The sequence below is a fragment of the Oncorhynchus mykiss genome, chromosome 3 (assembly GCF_057628025.1).
Source record: "Oncorhynchus mykiss isolate SJ-2025 chromosome 3, ASM5762802v1, whole genome shotgun sequence".
Lineage (NCBI taxonomy): Eukaryota > Metazoa > Chordata > Actinopteri > Salmoniformes > Salmonidae > Oncorhynchus > Oncorhynchus mykiss.
The window spans coordinates 74,279,849-74,299,766 of NC_143024.1; the positions used below are offsets into that span (position 1 = coordinate 74,279,849).

At 44.4% G+C, this 19,918-nt stretch overlaps 1 protein-coding gene across 8 annotated transcripts in view; it reads right to left on the reverse strand.

Annotated features, from left to right (window-relative positions):
• LOC110520347 (leucine-rich repeat and calponin homology domain-containing protein 1) overlaps nucleotides 1-19,918 on the reverse strand; it is a 104,577-nt gene that overhangs the window by 12,508 nt on the left and 72,151 nt on the right. For 2 of the 8 annotated variants that reach the window (XM_021597605.3, XM_021597602.3), the window contains exons 9-16: nucleotides 17,861-17,979; nucleotides 14,102-14,169; nucleotides 13,370-13,450; nucleotides 7,594-7,671; nucleotides 7,487-7,520; nucleotides 6,169-6,285; nucleotides 4,623-4,692; nucleotides 3,290-3,406 (exon numbers count right to left, since the gene is read on the reverse strand). In XM_021597605.3, the coding sequence (XP_021453280.1) occupies nucleotides 3,290-3,406; nucleotides 4,623-4,692; nucleotides 6,169-6,285; nucleotides 7,487-7,520; nucleotides 7,594-7,671; nucleotides 13,370-13,450; nucleotides 14,102-14,169; nucleotides 17,861-17,979 (684 nt within the window). The remainder of the gene's footprint in view (nucleotides 1-3,289; nucleotides 3,407-4,622; nucleotides 4,693-6,168; nucleotides 6,286-7,486; nucleotides 7,521-7,593; nucleotides 7,672-13,369; nucleotides 13,451-14,101; nucleotides 14,170-17,860; nucleotides 17,980-19,918) is intronic. The other 6 variants (XM_090230129.1, XM_021597604.3, XM_021597607.3 and 3 more) reach the window with 3 other exon arrangements.

The following is a 19,918-nucleotide window of genomic DNA, read 5'->3' on the forward strand; positions in this document are numbered from 1 at the left end:
GAAACCACTACTAAAGGACACCGATAAGAAGAAGAGACTTGCTTGGGCCAAGAAACTCGAGCAACGGACATTAGACTGGTGGAAACCTGTCCTTTGGTTTGATGAGTCCAAATGAGAGATTTTTGGTTCCCAACCACCGTGTCTTTTTGAGACGCAGAGTAGGTGAACGGATGATCTCCGCATGTGTGGTTCCCACTGTGAAGCATGGAGGAGGAGGTGTGATGGTGTGGGGGTGCTTTGCTGGTGACACTGCTGTGATTTAAAATTCAAGGCACATTTAACCAGCATGGCTACCACAGAACACACCTCCAGGCTGTGTACAGGCTATTTGACCCAGAGAGTGATGGAGCGCTGCATCAGATGACATAGCCTCCACAATCACCCGACCTCAACCCATTTGAGATGGTTTGGGATGAGTTGGAACGCAGAGTGAAGGAAAAGCAGCTAAGTGCTCAGCATTTGCGCGAAAAAGCATTACAGGTGAAGCTGGTTGAGAGCATGCCAAGAGTGTGCAATGCTGTCATCAAGGCAAAGGGTGGCTATTTGAAGAATCTCAAATATAAAATATATTTTGATGTCACTACATGATTCCATATGTGCTATTTCATAGTTTTGATGGCTTCACTATTATTCTACAATGTACAATGTAGAATAATAGTAAAAATAAAGATAAACCCTTGAATGAGTAGGTGTTTTAAAACTTTTGACCGGTAGTGTGTGTGTGTACACACGTTGAAAGTCACTGAGCTTTTCAGTAAGGCCATTCTACTGCCATTGTTCGTCTATGGAGATTGCATGGCTGTGCACTCGATTTTATACACCTGTCAGCAACTGGTGTCCCTGAAATAGCCGAGTCCACTAATTTGAAGGGGTGTCCACATAGTTTTGTATATTTAGTGTATGTGTGTGTATAATAGCAGAGCATTCATTTTTTTCCAGAGTAATAGACACAGATTGGGCCTCTGAGGGCACACACTGATTTGTGAGGGGGTCAGAGAAAGAGAGAGAGAGAAAGATGAATATTGTGTGTCATGCTTTGAACAACAAACCCAATTTAACCCTGTCTAATGGCCGCCCAGTGGCGTTCTAGCCCAGAAGGAAATCCTGTATCAGAGAGGAAGTCTAAAATCCTGGTTCCTCTCTAGTCAGGGCTGCTACTGTGTGACATCACCGACACACAGAGAATACAACTGTCAACAGTTGTTGTTGTTTAGGAGTTCAAAGGTCAATAAAAGCGACTGCACCATACATACATTCAGTATCAGTACAGTCATTCTGCTTCCTCGTTCAGCCCTCAAGCATCTACACACAAACAGGTTGTGTAACTGTGCTACCAACGACTGGTGCTGGTGTGACGCTAAACCAGGGCTCTCCAACCCTGTTCCTGGAGAGCTACCCTCCTGTAGGTTTTCACTCCAACCCTGTTCCTGGAGAGCTACCCTCCTGTAGGTTTCTACTCCAACCCTGTTCCTGGAGAGCTACCCTCCTGTAGGTTATCACTCCAACCCTGTTCCTGGATAGCTACCCTCCTGTAGGTTTTTACTCCAACCCTGTTCCTGGAGAGTTACCCTCCTGTAGGTTTTTGTTCCAACTCCAGTTGTAACTAACCTGATTAATCTTATCAACCATCTAATTATTAGAATTAGGTGTGCCAGATTCGGGTTTGTGTGAAAACCTACAGGACGGTAGCTCTCCAGGAACATGATTGGAGAGACCTGCCCTAGACACACTTGGAGTTGGAATGGTGCCCTTAGACTGGGTTCTGAGAGCTCTTTGGCTGTTAATGAGGTCAGTCACTCGTGATCTATTGGTTACTGGTGATGTCACCTCCCTGAGGCCTGACCCGTTTACTGGTGATTGGTTATATCTTTGAAAAACAAAGCTATCACCACTGTTCTCACTACCACTGTTCTCACTACTTGGGAATTCCATGACCAATTGTCCAACATTACTGCTCCTTGGAACACTCCTATTTTGTTTCTTCAGGACATTATTTTTGAATGTCTGTTATTATAATCTACCTATTGAACTATTATCATTAGCAACGGGAGAGTGATAAAAAGTGAATGTTGACTTTGAATCCATGCTGATATCATAAAAGCGCACCCTTTCAACAATCATGTAACATGAGTCGCCCTGGGGGAAATGGCTGTCGGCAACTTTCTGTTTCCCTCCTTATGGAAGTGGGATATCCCCAGTGAGACCATTATCTAACAGTTAAAATATAAAACTATAAATACCATGAGCAATAGAAAGGAAGCCAGGGGAGAGGAACAGCAAGATACTCCGTTCGTACGTACATACTGAGCTGAGTGAGTGAGTGAGTGGAGGACATCAGATATCTCAGTACCCAATCTGCTTTCCCACCAATATCAGTCCTGGCATGAAAGATACTGTGTCTGTGTTTAATTGGTTTTCCAACGGCTATAATGCACTGTTAGGCAGAGCCCGTATCAAAGGGGACTTAATGGAGGGTGGCGTCTGTGTGTGTTGCCAGATCTGGACTGTGGTTGTACTGGGAGTGAACATACGGTCTGATAATGACTGCAGGAGGAATGAACTATTTCTCTCTGTCAGACAGAATGTGGTAATGTCCAGAGCTAGATAAAATACATCTGTATGTATAAATGTGTATGTGCATCAGAGTATCTGTGTGTGTGTGTGTGTGTGTGTGTGTGTTGTTGGGTGGTCTTGGAACTAGCTTCTGTATAGCAGACCCCCTTCCAATGTCTTCAACCACATTGATGCAGTGGCGTACAGACACATGATTTAACTTTTACCATGTGCAACCACCACCACAACACACTTGCCAACATGAGAACAGATGGAGGGATGGAAAGATGAAGGAAGAGGAGGAGTGTGTGAAGTGTGGAGGCTCTCCTTTGATCCTCTGGGCCTCAGAGTTCTGCAGCGTCACAAGCACGCACACGCGCACACACACACACACACACACAGGGAACGAAGTAATCGAAAACACCCCAAACATGTGGTCCAAGGCACAGATGTGACTGCAAAAGTACAGTGCACACTTTCATCACACTCACCCATGGCTTGGAACGAGTGATAGAGAGAAGATGAGAGATCACAGAGTGTAATAGGTAGAAAGAGTTACAGGTGGAAATATAGAAAAAGGAAACAGTGAGAGAAAGAGTTGAGAGTGAGCGAAAGAAGGAGAGAGAGAGAAACAGGGAGTCACACAATGGAAATGGTTTGCAAACATCTGACTTTATCTAGTTATGTTTGGTTTCGAGGCCTCCGATTGGCCAATTAGTTGGGAGGAGTGACCTACCACTGCTGTGCATGCCTCCATCGCCTGGTCTAGGGGGAGTGTCTCTATCGATGGACAGGGCCTGTGTGAGGAGGGGGCGGAGACAGAGCGGGGGCGAGCAGGGCAGTGAGGCGGGGGCTAGAGGAAGAGGGGCGGAGGGCAAGGTGGGGCAAGGTATAGGGGGAGAGGCCAAGTAGAACAAGACAGATCCATTCCAAAACCACCCCCACCCCCCGAGACACCAGAGAAAGTTCCGGGATAAAAACAGTTTGAATTTTAAAAGACAAGGAAACGAAACAGGCAGCAGCAGTTGATAATCGCATGCAAAGGCAGGTTGGGTTAGATAAAGGGGTGTGATTGGAGGGAGAATTGATGTAAGAGGGGGAGGAAAGGAAGAAACAAAGGAGATGTGAAAGATGCCATGAAGAAGAAAAAAATACAGAAAAGAAAATAAATCAATATTAGTGCCATTTCACAATACAGATTTCATGACATGCTGTTAATGGTAGCAGGTAGCCTACAGCTAAATTTGACACGCTACAGCTGTAGCCTACTGTACGTAGCAACTAGCTGGATGGATGCTAGCTCTATTTCTACAAGCAGCAAATATCAGATGCTAGAGTCGTTTCAGTGAACCTGCACCCAAAGCCATCTGACCCTGAGTAGTACCAAACAGGTACAGAGGATTTGTAGAGAATTTTTTTTCTCAACTCAGAATCTGTGGACCTGCTCTGTTCCACGGGAGGTAGCTAACCAGTCCTCCAGTTAGTTAGCTAAGAGATGGACGACACCTTGTATTGCGTCTTCCTCCATAGCCCCTCTTTGGGATTGGGTGCAGAGTACTCACATCCACGCCTTCTAAGCAAACACACATCACTTTTTCCATATTGTTCACACAGCATTACAGAAACATTGTGGGAGCATTGCATGTTAGCCAGGACAGGGCTGGTAGCCTCTACAGCACGGCCCAACTGCTGCTGCTTTACGGGACTTGAGCACAGAGGGTGTTATGAGATACCGTGCGTCTCAGAAGTTCTAGTCTGAGGGGAACAAGTTGGGGTAGTTGGGGTGGCGACGGACTCTTGACCATTGGAGGAACTGCCCAGGTCTTTCTTACCTTGGGATAATCTTATAACCCCATAAAAGTAGGATCGAGGTGTGGGAGGATTTGGGGGAGAAGCAGAGCGGATCGAGGGCATCCATGTCTTTATGTTGGAGTGAAAGGATGGATTTAGGGACAGTAGTATCATGTAATTATGGATTGTGGTAGGTATAGAGATGTACCCATCCCTTCACCCACCCACACATGCCTCTACCCACCCTCCATACTGTGCCATTCCCAGCCTGCACTCACCAGAACGGGGCTTCAGCCCAAAGGCCGGGGTGGTAAACGTGGGACCGCTGCCTGGAACTCTGTCTTCTCCCTGATAGAGAGTCCATGGGAGTACAAACATAAAGGTTAGGGACCCTCTTATCCAGAGAGTACACTTGCATAATACATACACATTGTCCAGGTCTATATGGGCAATTGGGGACAAGACAGCTGGTGTTGAATGTGTGTATATTTGTGACCTCTGTGTGTGCACTGTGTATGATGTACGTGTGCAGGATTTTGATTGGAGCTTGGCGTCCTATACTATGAAACACTAAAGATGACCTCTGAGCTGGCTTAACTAGAGCACAACTCACCCTGTTCCTTTCTCTGACCCTCACCCAGATTGACTAGCATGGCCAGTTGTCCTCTAGCTTGGATTGGTCAATACATCTCATGGGTTGCACAGTATCTAGTGGTTTGGTAATATCAATATTGCTTCAACTCTAATTAGTTGATTGTGCTGAGGTAACTGTTGCTACGACCATGTAGCTCGTATTGGACAGGCTGTCGCTATGTGGTGACAGTGCTGGCTGTGTGCACTGTTCCCAATAGTGGGCCCTGTCTCTCTCTCCCTCTGTGTGTGTGACAACGCTATAGCATTGTTGAAGATTTTTTTTAAAGAATTGACATACAACGAAGTCTTGTTCTCCTTGTTATGCTGTTGTTCCTCCTCCCTTGGTGCTGGTCTATTTCAACTACAGGGTTGTCAACTCTCCAGCTAGCACTTTTTTAATGACATTAAACCAACTTTTAAGCGCAAAAGCATTTGTTTAGGTCTTTAAAGTGTGTGAGCCAATCCCAGTCTTGCTATGAAGGATCGGAAGTTTCTGGGCAACATTTATTGTTATATAATGTATCTGGGCAACAGTTACCATGGTATTGAAGCAGACTGGGGCGGGGTCAAATCCTCATGTTTGTAAACTATTGGTCAACTTCACAAACTACAAACTATATCGCCATGCTACATACAACACACAACTAAATCTCACACAGTCAACAAAAACACCAACACTACACACAAGCACCTGCCTCAAATAATTCCCTTCATCTACCTCTAGAAGCGTAAACAAAAAGGTAAGATCAAAGTTAGACATTTAAAAGAGCAGACCGACACACAGATTTAAAAGGTCATGAGGTGACTAGGTAACAGGATAGAGGTCACACCAGCAAACACAACTAGTGGTCACGAGACTGAATCCTAACTTGAGATCCAAGTAAACAAACGTTCAAGCAATCTTGCACTGAAGTCAATGGCAGATTTTTGAGAAAACTCAAGTTACGCACAGATCTTGAGTTAGGATTTGCCCTCTAATGCCCTTAACCACATATCTAGGATCAGCTACCCCTACTATAGCCCTCGTCTGAACTATGTAATACTTCACACAAAAACTGACTTGGGACCAGTGGTTAAGAGCATGAAGTGACCACACACACACACACACACACACGATGAGGGAAGTCAGAGGCAGGGATTGGCTGGTAAGCCTGAGGGGAGTGGCCATCCATGGCTCGTTACTAGGTTTACCTGGTTGGACATATGTGTCTCATATTGTTGGCATGCAAGCTGGGCCTCCAGCCTGGCCCTCTCTAGAATCAACTCTCGTTTCTTCTGGAACTCAAAGCCTCCTTCGGGAGTGTCCCACTAGATAGAACATACCAACCGGTGGAACTTATTTGTACATCTACTTAGTACACTGTATATACACATAAAAGTATGTGGACACCCCTTCAAATTAGTGGATTCAGCTATTTCAGCCACACCTGTTGCTGACCGGTGTATCAAATCCAGAACACAGCCATTCAATCTCCATAGACAAACGTTGGCAGTAGAATGGCCTTACTGAAGAGCTCAGTGACTTTCAAATGTGGCACCGTCATAGGATGCCACCTTTCCAACAAGTCAGTCCGTCAAATTTCTGCCCTGCTAGAGTTGCCCCGGTCAACAGTAACTGCTGTTATTGTGAAGTGGAAACGTCTAGAAGAAACAACAGCTCAGCCACAAAGTGGTAGGCCACATAAGCTCACAGAATGGGACCGTTGAGGGCTGAAGCACGTAGCACGTAAAAATTGTCTGTCCTATGTTGCAACACTCATTACCGAAGATCCAATCTGCCTCTGGAAGTTAAGGGAAATGTTAACACTGCATCATACAATTACATTGTAGATGATTCTGTGCTTCCAACTTTGTGGCAACAGGAAGGCCCTTTCCTGTTTCAGCATGACAATGCCCCCTATGCACAAAGTGAGGTCCATACATAAATGGTTTTGTCGAGATCGGTGTGGAAGAACTCGACTGGCCTGCACAGAGCCCTGACCTCAACCCCATTTAACAGGTTTGGGGGATGAATTGGAATCCCGACTGCGAGCCAGGCTTAATTGCCCAACATCAGTGCCCGACTTTGGAATAAGATGTTCGACAAGCAGGTGTCCACATACTTTTGGTCATGTAGTGTACATCTACCACAGCAATTCAAGCTTTACTTCACCACAGCTCAAATATGTTATACTACAAACAAGTCATCTTAAGAATATTCAAATACCAACGAGCAGCAGAGCTATATTACAGTAGACAGGAAATTACATCAGAGGAGGAGGAAGGGCAGGACTGCTTGCTCAGAGAGGGAAACTAAAACACACACTAAACCCAGGAGAGGGGTCTTAGTCTACAGATGCTACTGATGTATTTTACAGTTCGACACAGCCACACACACCCCTTCACTGCACATACAGATGATACACATGCTCACACAATGGTCATAGTCAGAGTTCATGCAATATTGGTGCTCGTAGGTGTGTGCATTATGCAGTAAAACCATGTGATTCTTATAGGAAAGAGGTCTCACCTTGGGTGTGGTTTGTCCTTCACTGCCTTGGCCACTGTAGTGAGAGAAGAGAGTGTGAGTAAGACACACACACACACACACACACACACACACACACACACACTTACTTGAGAGTGTCCTCCACCATGACCATCTCAACAGGGTAGAGCTGAATTCCAGACAGGTCCTCCGTTTCCATATTCACTCTGAGAGCAGAGAGAGAGAAAGAGAGGCGTTAAGCAACTACACAGATCTCCACAAGTTTTACCGCTCAATGCCCAATGAGTCTCTTTCACCTCCACTGAGACAGCCCCAGAGTTATCCAGTCCCTGTACTGAACTAGATAGATATTCACAGTACCAAGAAAGACAGTCAAATGTGCCATTTCTGCTACCATATATATGCTAGAGAGCAGGAGGGAGCAGCATGCGGTACAGTGTGTGTGCCAAGAATTAGACAAATACGGAATAGTAGCTACAAAGACAACATTCTGATATGGCCAAGTGGGACATTTCAATAACAACATTGACCTGAAATATTATTAGATGACACATGGTGGACAATATATTTTACAGACTGAGCATTGGGATGTGTATGGGAGATTTTGACTGCCTCTATGGGCATATGATAATGAGCCATCTGTTGGGTTGGGGGATGTACTTGTTCTTGTCATAAATGTAACCTCTGACTCAGTAGGGATAACGGTACTCCAAAGTTTTCAATGCAATGTTCCAACGGTACTTCATGTAGAAGACAATAAATTATGATGATAATCATTTCTAGGGGTGTCCCGGTGACTTTATTACCGCCACACCAGCAGTCACGAGTCACCCCCACAGTCCCTGTGACTGTTGGTCACGGTAATCCCATCCAAAACTGCACAATGGAGCTGATAGGTAGCCTACCAAACTAGCTAACGGCAGTTGCAATTTATTAAGCAGTCGCAACTTGTTTTTTTATGGTGCACAAGACACCTGTCTCAGTGGACTAATACATTGCGGCGGCCACAGGGATGGCACAGTCCATCACTCTAATACATGCGATACTGAAATTGTATACAGTTATATGATGTAAAAATAATGGCGCAACTCCAATAAATCTACACTGAACAAAAATATCAACGCAACATGTAAAGTGTTGGTTCCATGTTTCATGAGCTGAAATAAAAAAAAAGCAGAAATGTTCCACACACACAAAAAGCTAATTTCTCTCAATTTTTTTGCATATATTTGTTTACATCCCTGTTAGCGAGCATTTCTCCTTTGGCAATATAATCCATCCACCTGTCTGGTGTGGCATATCAATAGGATGGCATGCTGACCGCAGGAATGTCCACCAGAGCTGTTGCCAGATCATTTAATGTTAATTTCTCTACCATAAGCCGCCTCCAACGACTTTTTAGAGAATTTGGCAGTAGGTCTACCCAGCCTCACAACCACAGACCACGCCAGCCCAGGACCTCCACATCCAGCTTCTTCACATGCGGGATCGTCTGAGTTTCTGTCTGTAATAAAGCCCCTTTGTGAGGAAAAATAATAATTCTGATTGGCTTGGCCTGACTCCCCAGTGGGTGGGCCTATGCCCTCCAAGGCCCACCCATGGCTACACCCCTGCCCAGTCATATGAAAACACATAGATTAGGGCATGATTCCTTCTATGATCTGTAACTCTGTAAAATCTTTGAAATTGTTGCATGTTGCATTTATATATTCGGTCAGTATAATATTATTTTATAACAAATGTGCTTTCTCCCACGTTGGATACGGTCGTTGTCCGCGGTTCAGTGTGCAGTAGAATTGGCGCTTTCCCTATGTTTCTACGTGCATAATAGTAAAAAGTTAACCAGCATGTTTGGATTGAGAACAATTCGGCAGATGCAGCAGCAGAGATGAGGAAACACCCTTGCCTTAGCCTAATTGTCTAAGAAAATTGAGGAGAGAGAAAACCACAACTTAATTAGGTCTATAATTAATAGCGTAACTGTTAAATGTGCCTAGCTTCATAAATCATCCATATATACTGCTCAAAAAAATAAAGGGAACACTTAAACAACACAATGTAACTACAAGTCAATCACACTTCTGTGAAATCAAACTGTCCACTTAGGAAGCAACACTGATTGACAATCAATTTCACATGCTGTTGTGCAAATGGTATAGATAACAGGTGGAAATTATAGGCAATTAGTAAGACACCCCCAATAAAGGAGTGGTTCTGCAGGTGGTGACCACAGACCACTTCTCAGTTCCTATGCTTCCTGGCTGATGTTTTGGTCACTTTTGAATGCTGGCGGTGCTTTCACTCTAGTGGTAGCATGAGACGGAGTCTACAACCCACACAAGTGGCTCAGGTAGTGCAGCTCATCCAGGATGGCACATCAATGCGAGCTGTGGCAAGAAGGTTTGCTGTGTCTGTCAGCGTAGTGTCCAGAGCATGGAGGCGCTACCAGGAGACAGGCAAGTACATCAGGAGACGTGGAGGAGGCTGTAGGAGGGCAACAACCCAGCAGCAGGACCACTACCTCCGCCTTTGTGCAAGGAGGAGCAGGAGGAGCACTGCCAGAGCCCTGCAAAATGACCTCCAGCAGGCCACAAATGTGCATGTGTCTGCTCAAACGGTCAGAAACAGACTCCATGAGGGTGGTATGAGGGCCCGACGTCCACAGGTGGGGGTTGTGCTTACAGCCCAACACCGTGCAGGACGTTTGGCATTTGCCAGAGAACACCAAGTTGGCAGATGCTTTAGTCCAGGTCTTGGAGGAGATCCCTCAGGAGACCATCCGACACCTCATCAGGAGCATGCCCAGGCGTTGTAGGGAGGTCATACAGGCACGTGGAGGCCACACACACTACTGAGCCTCATTTTGACTTGTTTTAAGGACATTACATCAAAGTTGGTTTTCCACTTTAATTTTGAGTGTGACACTAAATCCAGACCTCCATGGTTTGATAAATTTGATTTCCATTGATAATTTTTGTGTGATTTTGTTGTCAGCACATTCAACTATGTAAAGACAAAAGTATTTACTAAGAATATTTCATTCATTCAGATCTAGGATGTGTTATTTTAGTGTTCCCTTTATTTTTTTGAGCAGTGTATACATCTACAGAAATAAGACAGATCTGACTTCTGTTGCATGTTTGAGTGTTTGTTTAATAGCCTCCTGAGCACCAAGCCTCATGCAACGGCAAAATGTAGAAAAAAGCTATTTCACAGATTGACGTTTTTAATCTTTGCCATCTTTTTGTTTTATTTTTTAAACAGACGGGTATTACTTATAATTTATTTAGTGTTTACACCGTTCCAAACAGGCAGAAAAATAATATAATAATCTAACGCCACCTGTTTGTCACACATAATATGCAAGCAGCTCTAGCTGCTATACCCTCCTTTTTCTTGATCTCCTTATTGTTACAATTATTATTATGATCATCATTATAATAATAAGTAATGTTGTTTCCATGAGAATGCTTTTTATAGTATCTTTGTATAACCACCACCTAGCTGTAGGCCTAAGAGCATGTCCTGTTTAATCTTAATACCATAACTTACTTAGGCCTATATTTCAATATAAAGGCTACTGTATCAATCAATCATTAATTTGTTCATGCCATCGCACAGCATACGAGACATGCAATCAAGCATTTTAGTTTTAAAAAATGAACAAAAGGAGCTGCCTAAACAATAAATAAACCGCAATTCCCAAATGCATGCAACTGTTTTTAGTCAGCTATAATAAAGGCTTTATAGATTATACTTTTTTCCCGTTAGAACAGCCTCTCTGGTACACATATTTAGTGTTGTCTAAACTGTTCCAAATGGCCAGAAACAAAATACTATTGTAATCTAACCGCAACATAACTCACAACACTTACTGCTATACCCTCCTTTATCTTGATCTCCAGTAGTTTCTACAACTAAGTAAAATGTCTTCCATAGATCTGACTTCACCTTTCCCTCCTGAGCAACCAGTAAACATTCACCCATTTCAAGTTGCTTTCACGTCCTCCACATCCATTCTGCTGTCGACATTATTGTGCTTGGAGTTAGTTATAACCAATTTATTGATGTGATTATGATAGGCTATAGGTCAGGCCCTAATGGTCACATGTATGCAACTCTTAAATATTTCACGTAAAGAGAGCAAGGGTTGAGTGAACAGGGATTGTATTTCATAAACAAATTAGGGATTTGGGTAACAGAACTTGTCAGTCAGAAACAAGTAAGAAACTAAATGGCTACACTGGCTTCCTGTTAAGGCTAGGGCTGATTTCAAGGTTTTAATGCTAACCTACAAAGCATTACATGGACTTGCTCCTACCAATCTCTTCGATTTGGTCCTGCCGTAGATACCTACACGTACGCTACGGGTCACAAGACGCCTTATTGTCCCTAGAATTTCTAAGCAAACAGCTGGAGGCAGGGCTTTCTCCTTCCATGTGAGAGAGATGCAGATTTTGTCTCAACCTTTAAGTCTTTATTGAAGACTCATCTCTTCAGTAGGTCCTATGATTGAGTGTAGTCTGGCCCAGGGGTGCGAAGGTGAACGGCAAGGCGAACCGCCCTTGCCGTCTCTGCCTGGCCGGCTCCCCTCTCTCCGCTGAGATTCTCTGCATCTGACCCCATTACGGGAGCTTAATCCCTGACTTACGAGTGCTCTTCCATGCCATACCTAGGAGGGGTGCGACACTTGACGGACGTGATTTTCCTGTATGGATTTGCTCCCCCTCGGGCTTGTGCGTTGGAGGGGATCTTTGTGGGCTATACTCAGCCTTGTCTCAGGGTAGTAAGTTGGTGGTCTGTTGATATCCCTCTAGTGGTGTGGGGGCTGTGCTTTAGCAAAGTGGGTGGGGTTATAGCCTGGCTGATAGACCCTATCCGGGGGTATTGTCGGACAGGGCCAGTGTCCACCGCCCCCCGTCTCAGCCTCGACTATCCATTTTTATTGAACCTTTATTTAACTAGGCTAGTCAGTTAAGAACACATTCTTATTTTACAACGATGGCCTACCACGGCCAAACCCTCACCTAACCCGGACAACACTGGGCCAATTGTGTGCCTACCTATGGGACTCCCGAACAAGGCCGGTTGTGATAGAGCCCAGGATCGAACCCGGGTCTGTAGTGACACCTCTAGCACTGAGAGGTAGACCGCTGTGCCACTCGAGAGCCTGCATTTATGCTGCAATAGTCTATGTGCCGGGGGGCAGTCGGTTATATCTGGTGTAATTCTCCTGTCTTATCTGGTGTCCTGTGTGAATTTAAGTATGCTCCCTCTAATTATATATTCCTCAGCACCCGGAAGACCTGAGCCCTAGGACCATGCCTCAGGACTACCTAGCCTGATGACTCATGGCTGTCCCCAGTCCACCTAGTCGTTCTGCTGCTCCAGTTTCAACTATTCTGTCTGTGGCAATGGAACCCTGACCTGGCAATGGAACCCTGGCTCTCTCGACCTCTGTATGCTCGACTATGAAAGAGAAACAGACATTTACTCACTGAGGTACTGACCTGTTGAACCCGCTAAAACCACTGATTATTATTTGACCGTGCTGGTCATCTATCTATCTTGAAGAACAATCTGGTCTTAATGGCCGTGTACTCTTATAATCTCCACCCGGCACAGCCAGAAGAGGACTGGCCACCCTTAGAGCCTGGTTCCTCTCTAGGTTCCTTCCTAGGTTCCTGCCTTTCTAGGGAGTTTTTTTAGACTTCTAAGACATTCCCAAGTTTATAAGCCTATCACAATAAATAACAGTTGTATTGTGATAGTGTAGGCTACTGCATATTACATGGATTTTTCTAACTTTAAAAAAAAAATCTAAAGGCGTGCGTCAATAGCTTGTATGCACGTAAGCCTGGAGGTGCTAAACATGTTTATGTTAAGTATCATAATGGTGCCCACCTGTTAGGGTCTTGTAGTAGCTCCACAGCCTCCTTCAGCTGGTTGATCATGGCAATGTGTGTTCCTTCTGTGACCTTTGACCTATGGGCCAGGAAACAGGAAGTGAGTCATCTTGTTTACAATTCAGAACCACGTTTCACCAAGACATAATATTTTTGGAAGATGACAACATTCACATGAAGAATATTTTAAATGCTAACCTAATGTTGCCCTGGTATAGATATCAAAGGCACAACCAAAATACATCATGTGGTTTGTAGCAGAACACACATAGCTTTGCTGTGGCAAGAAAATAGTATGGTGATGGTCTGTTTAAATAAAGAGCATTTTTCCAAGCCTCTTTTTGGGCCACATTCGACAGCGTGGGTCTATCTAAGAAAACAGCGACCACAGTATAGAAGAGCCAAGAACAACTTGGGAGGAGCACAGCTTCTTAAAAAACACCAAAGACCTTTCTACATTGGCCTAGGGTAAGGAGCTGACAGTGTACATCAATCAATGTGAATACAGATGGACAAAGAGTACTACTGCCTATGGATGCATAAAGACAAAAATAACACCTTATACTGTGGCACAGAGAGAGAAAGCAAGAGAGAAAGAGAGAGAGAGAGAAAGGACAGAAACAGACCAACACAGAGACACACCCACTACAGTGAACAGAGAGAGGGATGTAAAAAGGAGAGAACTGGATGGATGACGAGATGAAAGATGGATGGATGGAGGGATACTCACGTCTGTTCAGAGGCCCAGTGTGTTTCTTCTTCTATCCTGAGGGGCTCGTCGTAGTCTGCCGCCCGTCCCTGCACGAGCAGGAATACACACACACCGAGTTACACACACGCGACATCAGCTGCAGTCAGGTCATATGATCCAGCCAGCGATTGGTTGCGGTTCAACATTACCGTCACTAGACTTTTTCATAGTGAGTGAGAGAGTGAATAAGCAGGCCAGTATGCCACCCCTCACACTCCCCCTCCCTCGTTCAAAGATCTGCTGACACAATCCACATGGGGTTGAAGATGAGACCACCCTATCAATTCAATTCATGGGCTCTATTGGCATGGGAAACATGTTTATATTGCCAAAGCAAGTGAAATAGATAAACAATAGTGGAATAAACCAAAAATTAACAGTAAATATTACACTCACAAGTTTCAAATGTCATTAAGTTTCAAATGTTATTATGGCTATGTACAGTGTTTATACCTCGCTGTCACACGCCCATGGGACAGCAGGGGAGGGAGGTGAGAGAGATAGAGAATAAAAGACGGAGAATAGTGGGAATAGTAATCAAGAGTTCCAGGAGTTTTTCCTGACCCTAATCTGAAGATATCAACCATACTGGCCTATTGAGATGACTGAGATATCATCCATACTGGCCTATTGAGATTAGAGGTTGACCGATTAATTAGGGCCGATTTCAAGTTTTCATAACAATCGGAAATTGGTATTTTTGGGCGCCGATATAAAAAAAAAAGATATATATTTATATTTTTTAATACCTTTATTTAACTAGGCAAGTCAGTTAAGAACACATTCTTATTTTCAATGACGGCCTAGGAACGGTGGGTTAACTGCCTCGTTCAGGGGCAGAACGACAGATTTTCACCTTGTCAGCTCGGGGGATCCAATCTTGCAACCTTACAGTTAACTAGTCCAACGCAATAACGACCTGCCTCTCTCCTTGCATTCCACAAGGAGACTGTCACGCGAATGCAGGTAGCCAAGGTAAGTTGCTATCTAGCATTAAACGTATCTTATAAAAAACAAATCAATCATAATCACTAGTTACATGGTTGACGATATTACTAGATATTATCTAGCATGTCCTGCGTTGCATATAATCTGACTGAGCATACAAGTATCTAAGTATCTGACTGAGCGGTGGTAGGCAGAAGCAGGCTCGTAAACATTCATTCAAACAGCACTTTCGTGCGTTTTGCCAGCAGCTCTTCGTTGTGTCAAGCATTGAGCTGTTTATGACTTCGAGCCTATCAACTCCCGAGATGAGGCTGGTGTAACCGAAGTGAAATGGCTAGCTAGTTAGCGCGCGATAATAACGTTTCAAACATCACTCGCTCTGATCCTTCTAGTAGTTGTTCCCCTTGCTCTGCATGGGTAACGCTGCTTCGATGGTGGCTGTTGTCGTTGTGTTGCTGGTTCGAGCCCAGGGAGGAGTGAGGAGAGGGACGGATGCTATACTGTTACACTGGCAATACTAAAGTGCCTATAAGAACATCTAATAGTCAAAGGTTAATGAAATACAAATGGTATAGAGGGAAATAGTCCTATTATTCCTATAATAACTACAACCTAAAACTTTACCTGGGAATATTGAAGACTCATGTTAAAAGGAACCACCAGCTTTCATATGTTCTCATGTTCTGAGCAAGGAACTGAAACATTTGCTTTCTTACATGGTACATATTGCACATTTACTTTCTTCTCCAACACTTTGTTTTTGCATTATTTAAACCAAATTGAACATGTTTCATTATTTACTTGAGGCTAAATTGATTTTATTGATGTATTATATTAAGTTAAAATAAGTGTTCATTCTGTATTGTTGTAATTATCATTATTACAAATAAATAAATAAATAAATACAAATCGTCCGATTAATCGGTATCGGCGTTGAAAAATCATAATCGGTCGACCTAAAATTGAGATGACTGGGATATCATCCATACTGGCCTATTGAGATGACTGAGATATCAATATATCATGATCTAAATTGCAATCTAAATGATTACTGAAGATTCATATTCCATCCATATGCATTAAAGGTACAGTATCATTAAGGGCCATTAATCAAGCCTACCGGCCACCCAAAGGTCTTCACCAAGAGTTGATGGATAAAAGTGTGATCGGTTAAACAGTACTGGGGTCATAGAGAACGAATGTAATATACAGTGGGGTAAAAAAGTATTTAGTCAGCCACCAATTGTGCAAGTTCTCCCACTTAAAAAGATGAGAGGCCTGTAATTTTTGTCATAGGTACACTTCAACTATGACAGACAAAATGAGAGAAAAAAATCCAGAAAATCACATTGTAGCATTTTTTATGAATTGTTTTGCAAATTATGGTGGAAAATAAGTATTTGGTCACCTACAAACAAGCAAGATTTCTGGCTCTCAAAGACCTGTAACTTCTTCTTTAAGAGGCTCCACTGTCCTCCACTCGTTACCTGTATTAATGGCACCTGTTTGAACTTGTTATCAGTATAAAAGACACCTGTCCACAACCTCAAACAGTCAGACTCCAAACTCCACTATGGCCAAGACCAAAGAGCTGTCAAAGGACACCAGAAACAAAATTGTAGACCTGCACCAGGCTGGGAAGACTGAATCTGCAATAGGTAAGCAGCTTGGTTTGAAGAAATCAACGGTGGGAGCAATTATTAGGAAATGGAAGACATACAAGACCACTGATAATCTCCCTCGATCTGGGGCTCCACGCAAGATCTCACCCCGTGGGGTAAAAATGATCACAAGAACGGTGAGCAAAAATCCCAGAACCACACGTGGGGACCTAGTGAATGACCTGCAGAGAGCTGGGACCAAAATAACAAAGCCTACCATCAGCAAGGGCATTGACGATGAAACGTGGCTGGGTCTTTCAGCATGACAATGATCCCAAACACACCGCCCGGGCAACGAAGGAGTGGCTTCGTAAGAATCATTTCAAGGTCCTGGAGTGGCCTAGCCAGTCTCCAGATCAACCCCATAGAAAATCTTTGGAGGTAGTTGAAAGTCCGTGTTGCCCAGCAACAGCCCCAAAACATCACTGCTCTAGAGGAGATCTGCATGGAAGAATGGGCCAAAATAAAAGCAATATTGTGTTGTGTGAAAACCTTGTGAAGACTTACAGAAAACATTTGACCTCTGTCATTGCCAACAAAGGGTATATAACAAAGTATTGAGATAAACTTTTGTTATTGACCAAATACTTATTTTCCACCATAATTTGCAAATAAATTCATTAAAAATCCTACAATGTGATTTTCTGGATTTTTTCCCCTCATTTTGTCTGTCATAGTTGAAGTGTACCTATGATGAAAATTACAGGCCTCTCTCATCTTTTTAAGTGGGAGAACTTGCACAATTGGTGGCTGACTAAATACTTTTTTGCCCCACTGTACATGAGACTGGAAGTCTGAACACATCAGCTCCACTTTTCATTCTGTTAAAAACACCAATCCTTTCATTATTTACAGCACAACCATTTCCCCATGGGTCTTTGACAATACAGACAGCCTTAATGATGCACATTATCATCCTTAGTAACAGCTCCAGAGTCCGTCTAGACATCTAGCTCATAATGGATGATGCTGAGACCCAGGTAGAAAAAGTTGACCCAAAATCACCTATTAGAGGAGTAGTTCACACCAAATGTCAAAATGTATGAATTCAACAAGTTGCTCACCTAATTAACTTTAAACCAAATCTTTCAGGGAGTGAGTGAGTGCGAGAGAGAGAGAATGGCCTTGCCTTGATGTAGCTGACAAAGCAGTTGCTGAGAGCAGAAGAGTCTCTGTAGCCAAACTGTTCCTTCAGGGCCTCAGTGGGGCTCTCCTCTATCAGTCGCACCCCGTCCCCATGGGGGTCCGCTACAGGGGGCAGAGATCGAGGTCAGAGATCAATGGAAAGAATGTCACAGTTCAAAGGCTGTACTGTATGGAGACACTGTCCCTTATATATATATATATATAGGTTGAGAATATAGTGTTTATGAGATTTGGGTGGATAGTGAAACAACATTACACTCCCCTCCGTATGTATTTGGACAATGATTTTTTTTATTTTATGTGTCAGCATTGGAATTGTATTAAAATGTACAGAAGGTGACAGTACAGTATTTGAGGGTATTTTCATGCATATCTGTTTAACCATTCATAAATCTCTCTTTTAAAAAAAATAAACAATGCATGAGAAGACTTTGCCTTTGTTCGTTAATTAAGGTGTCCAGAGTGAATACGTGGTCTGTGCAGGGTGAAAATGTGGTCTGTGGTACGAAAATTTGGTAAAAATCCAATTTGACATTGCTCAGTACATTGTTTTCGCTGAGGAAATGTATGAGTCTGCTGTTAAGGCAAAGCTCACTCTCTCGCATCCATCCGAGCTCTGCTAATATAACAGCCCAGATAGTCTGAGGCAGCTGTATAGTCCTCTCTGCTACACTTTTCCACAGGATGGATGAGTCCACCATGTTGCATTTTTCCAATAAATTAGAGGGCTTAGTGACTAAAAGGTGACGGCCCTCATCTCATCTGAGTCAGTCTGATCAAGCCTGCCATTTAACACAAACTCAGCAAAAAAAAGAAATGTCTTCACTGTCAACTACGTTTATTTTCAGCAAACTTAACATGTGTAAATATTTGTATGAACATAACAAGATTCAACAACTGAGACATAAACTGAACAAGTTCCACAGACATTTGACTAACAGAAATTGAATAATGTGTCCCTGAACAAAGGGGGGGGTCAAAAGTAATTGTCAGTATCTGGTGTGGCCACCAGCTGCATTAAGTACTGCAGTGTATCTCCTCCTCATGGACTGCACCAGATTTGCCAGTTCTTGCTGTGAGATGTTATCCCACTCTTCCACCAAGGCATCTGCAAGTTCCAGGACATTTCTGGGGGCAATGGCCCTAGCCCTCACCCTCTGAGAGCTAGGGCCATCCCATCACCCTCCGAGGGCTAGGGCCATCACCCTCCGAGGGGGCTAGGGCCATCACCCTCCGAGGGGGCTAGGGCCATCACCCTCCGAGGGGGCTAGGGCCATCACCCTCCGAGGGGGCTAGGGCCATCACCCTCCGAGGGGGCTAGGGCCATCACCCTCCGAGGGGGCTAGGGCCATCACCCTCCGAGGGGGCTAGGGCCATCACCCTCCGAGGGGGCTAGGGCCATCACCCTCCGAGGGGGCTAGGGCCATCACCCTCCGAGGGGGCTAGGGCCATCACCCTCCGAGGGGGCTAGGGCCATCACCCTCCGAGGGGGCTAGGGCCATCACCCTCCGAGGGGGCTAGGGCCATCACCCTCCGAGGGCTAGTGAAGATCCGGGCTCTTCGCTGGCCATGGCAGAACACTGACATTCCTGTCTTGCAAGAAGTCACGCAGAGAACGAGCAATATGGCTGGTGGCATTGTCATGCTGGAGGGTCATGTCAGGATGAGCCTGCAGGAAGTGTACCACATGAGGGAGGAGGATGTCTTCCCTGGAACGCACAGCGTTGAGATTGCCTGCGATGACAACAAGCTAGTTCCGATGATGCTATGACACACTGCCCCAGACCATGACTGACCCTCCACCTCCAAATCCATCCCGCTCCAGAGTACAGGCCTCGGTGTAATGCTCATTCCTTCGACGATAAACGCGAATCCGACCATCACCCCTGGTGAGACAAAACCGCGACTCGTTAGTGAAGAGCACTTTTTGCCAGTCCTGTCTGGTCCAGCGACGGTGGGTTTTTGCCCATTGGCAACGTTGTTGCCGGTGATGTCTGGTGTGGACCTGCCTTACAACAGGCCTACAAGCCCCCAGTCCAGC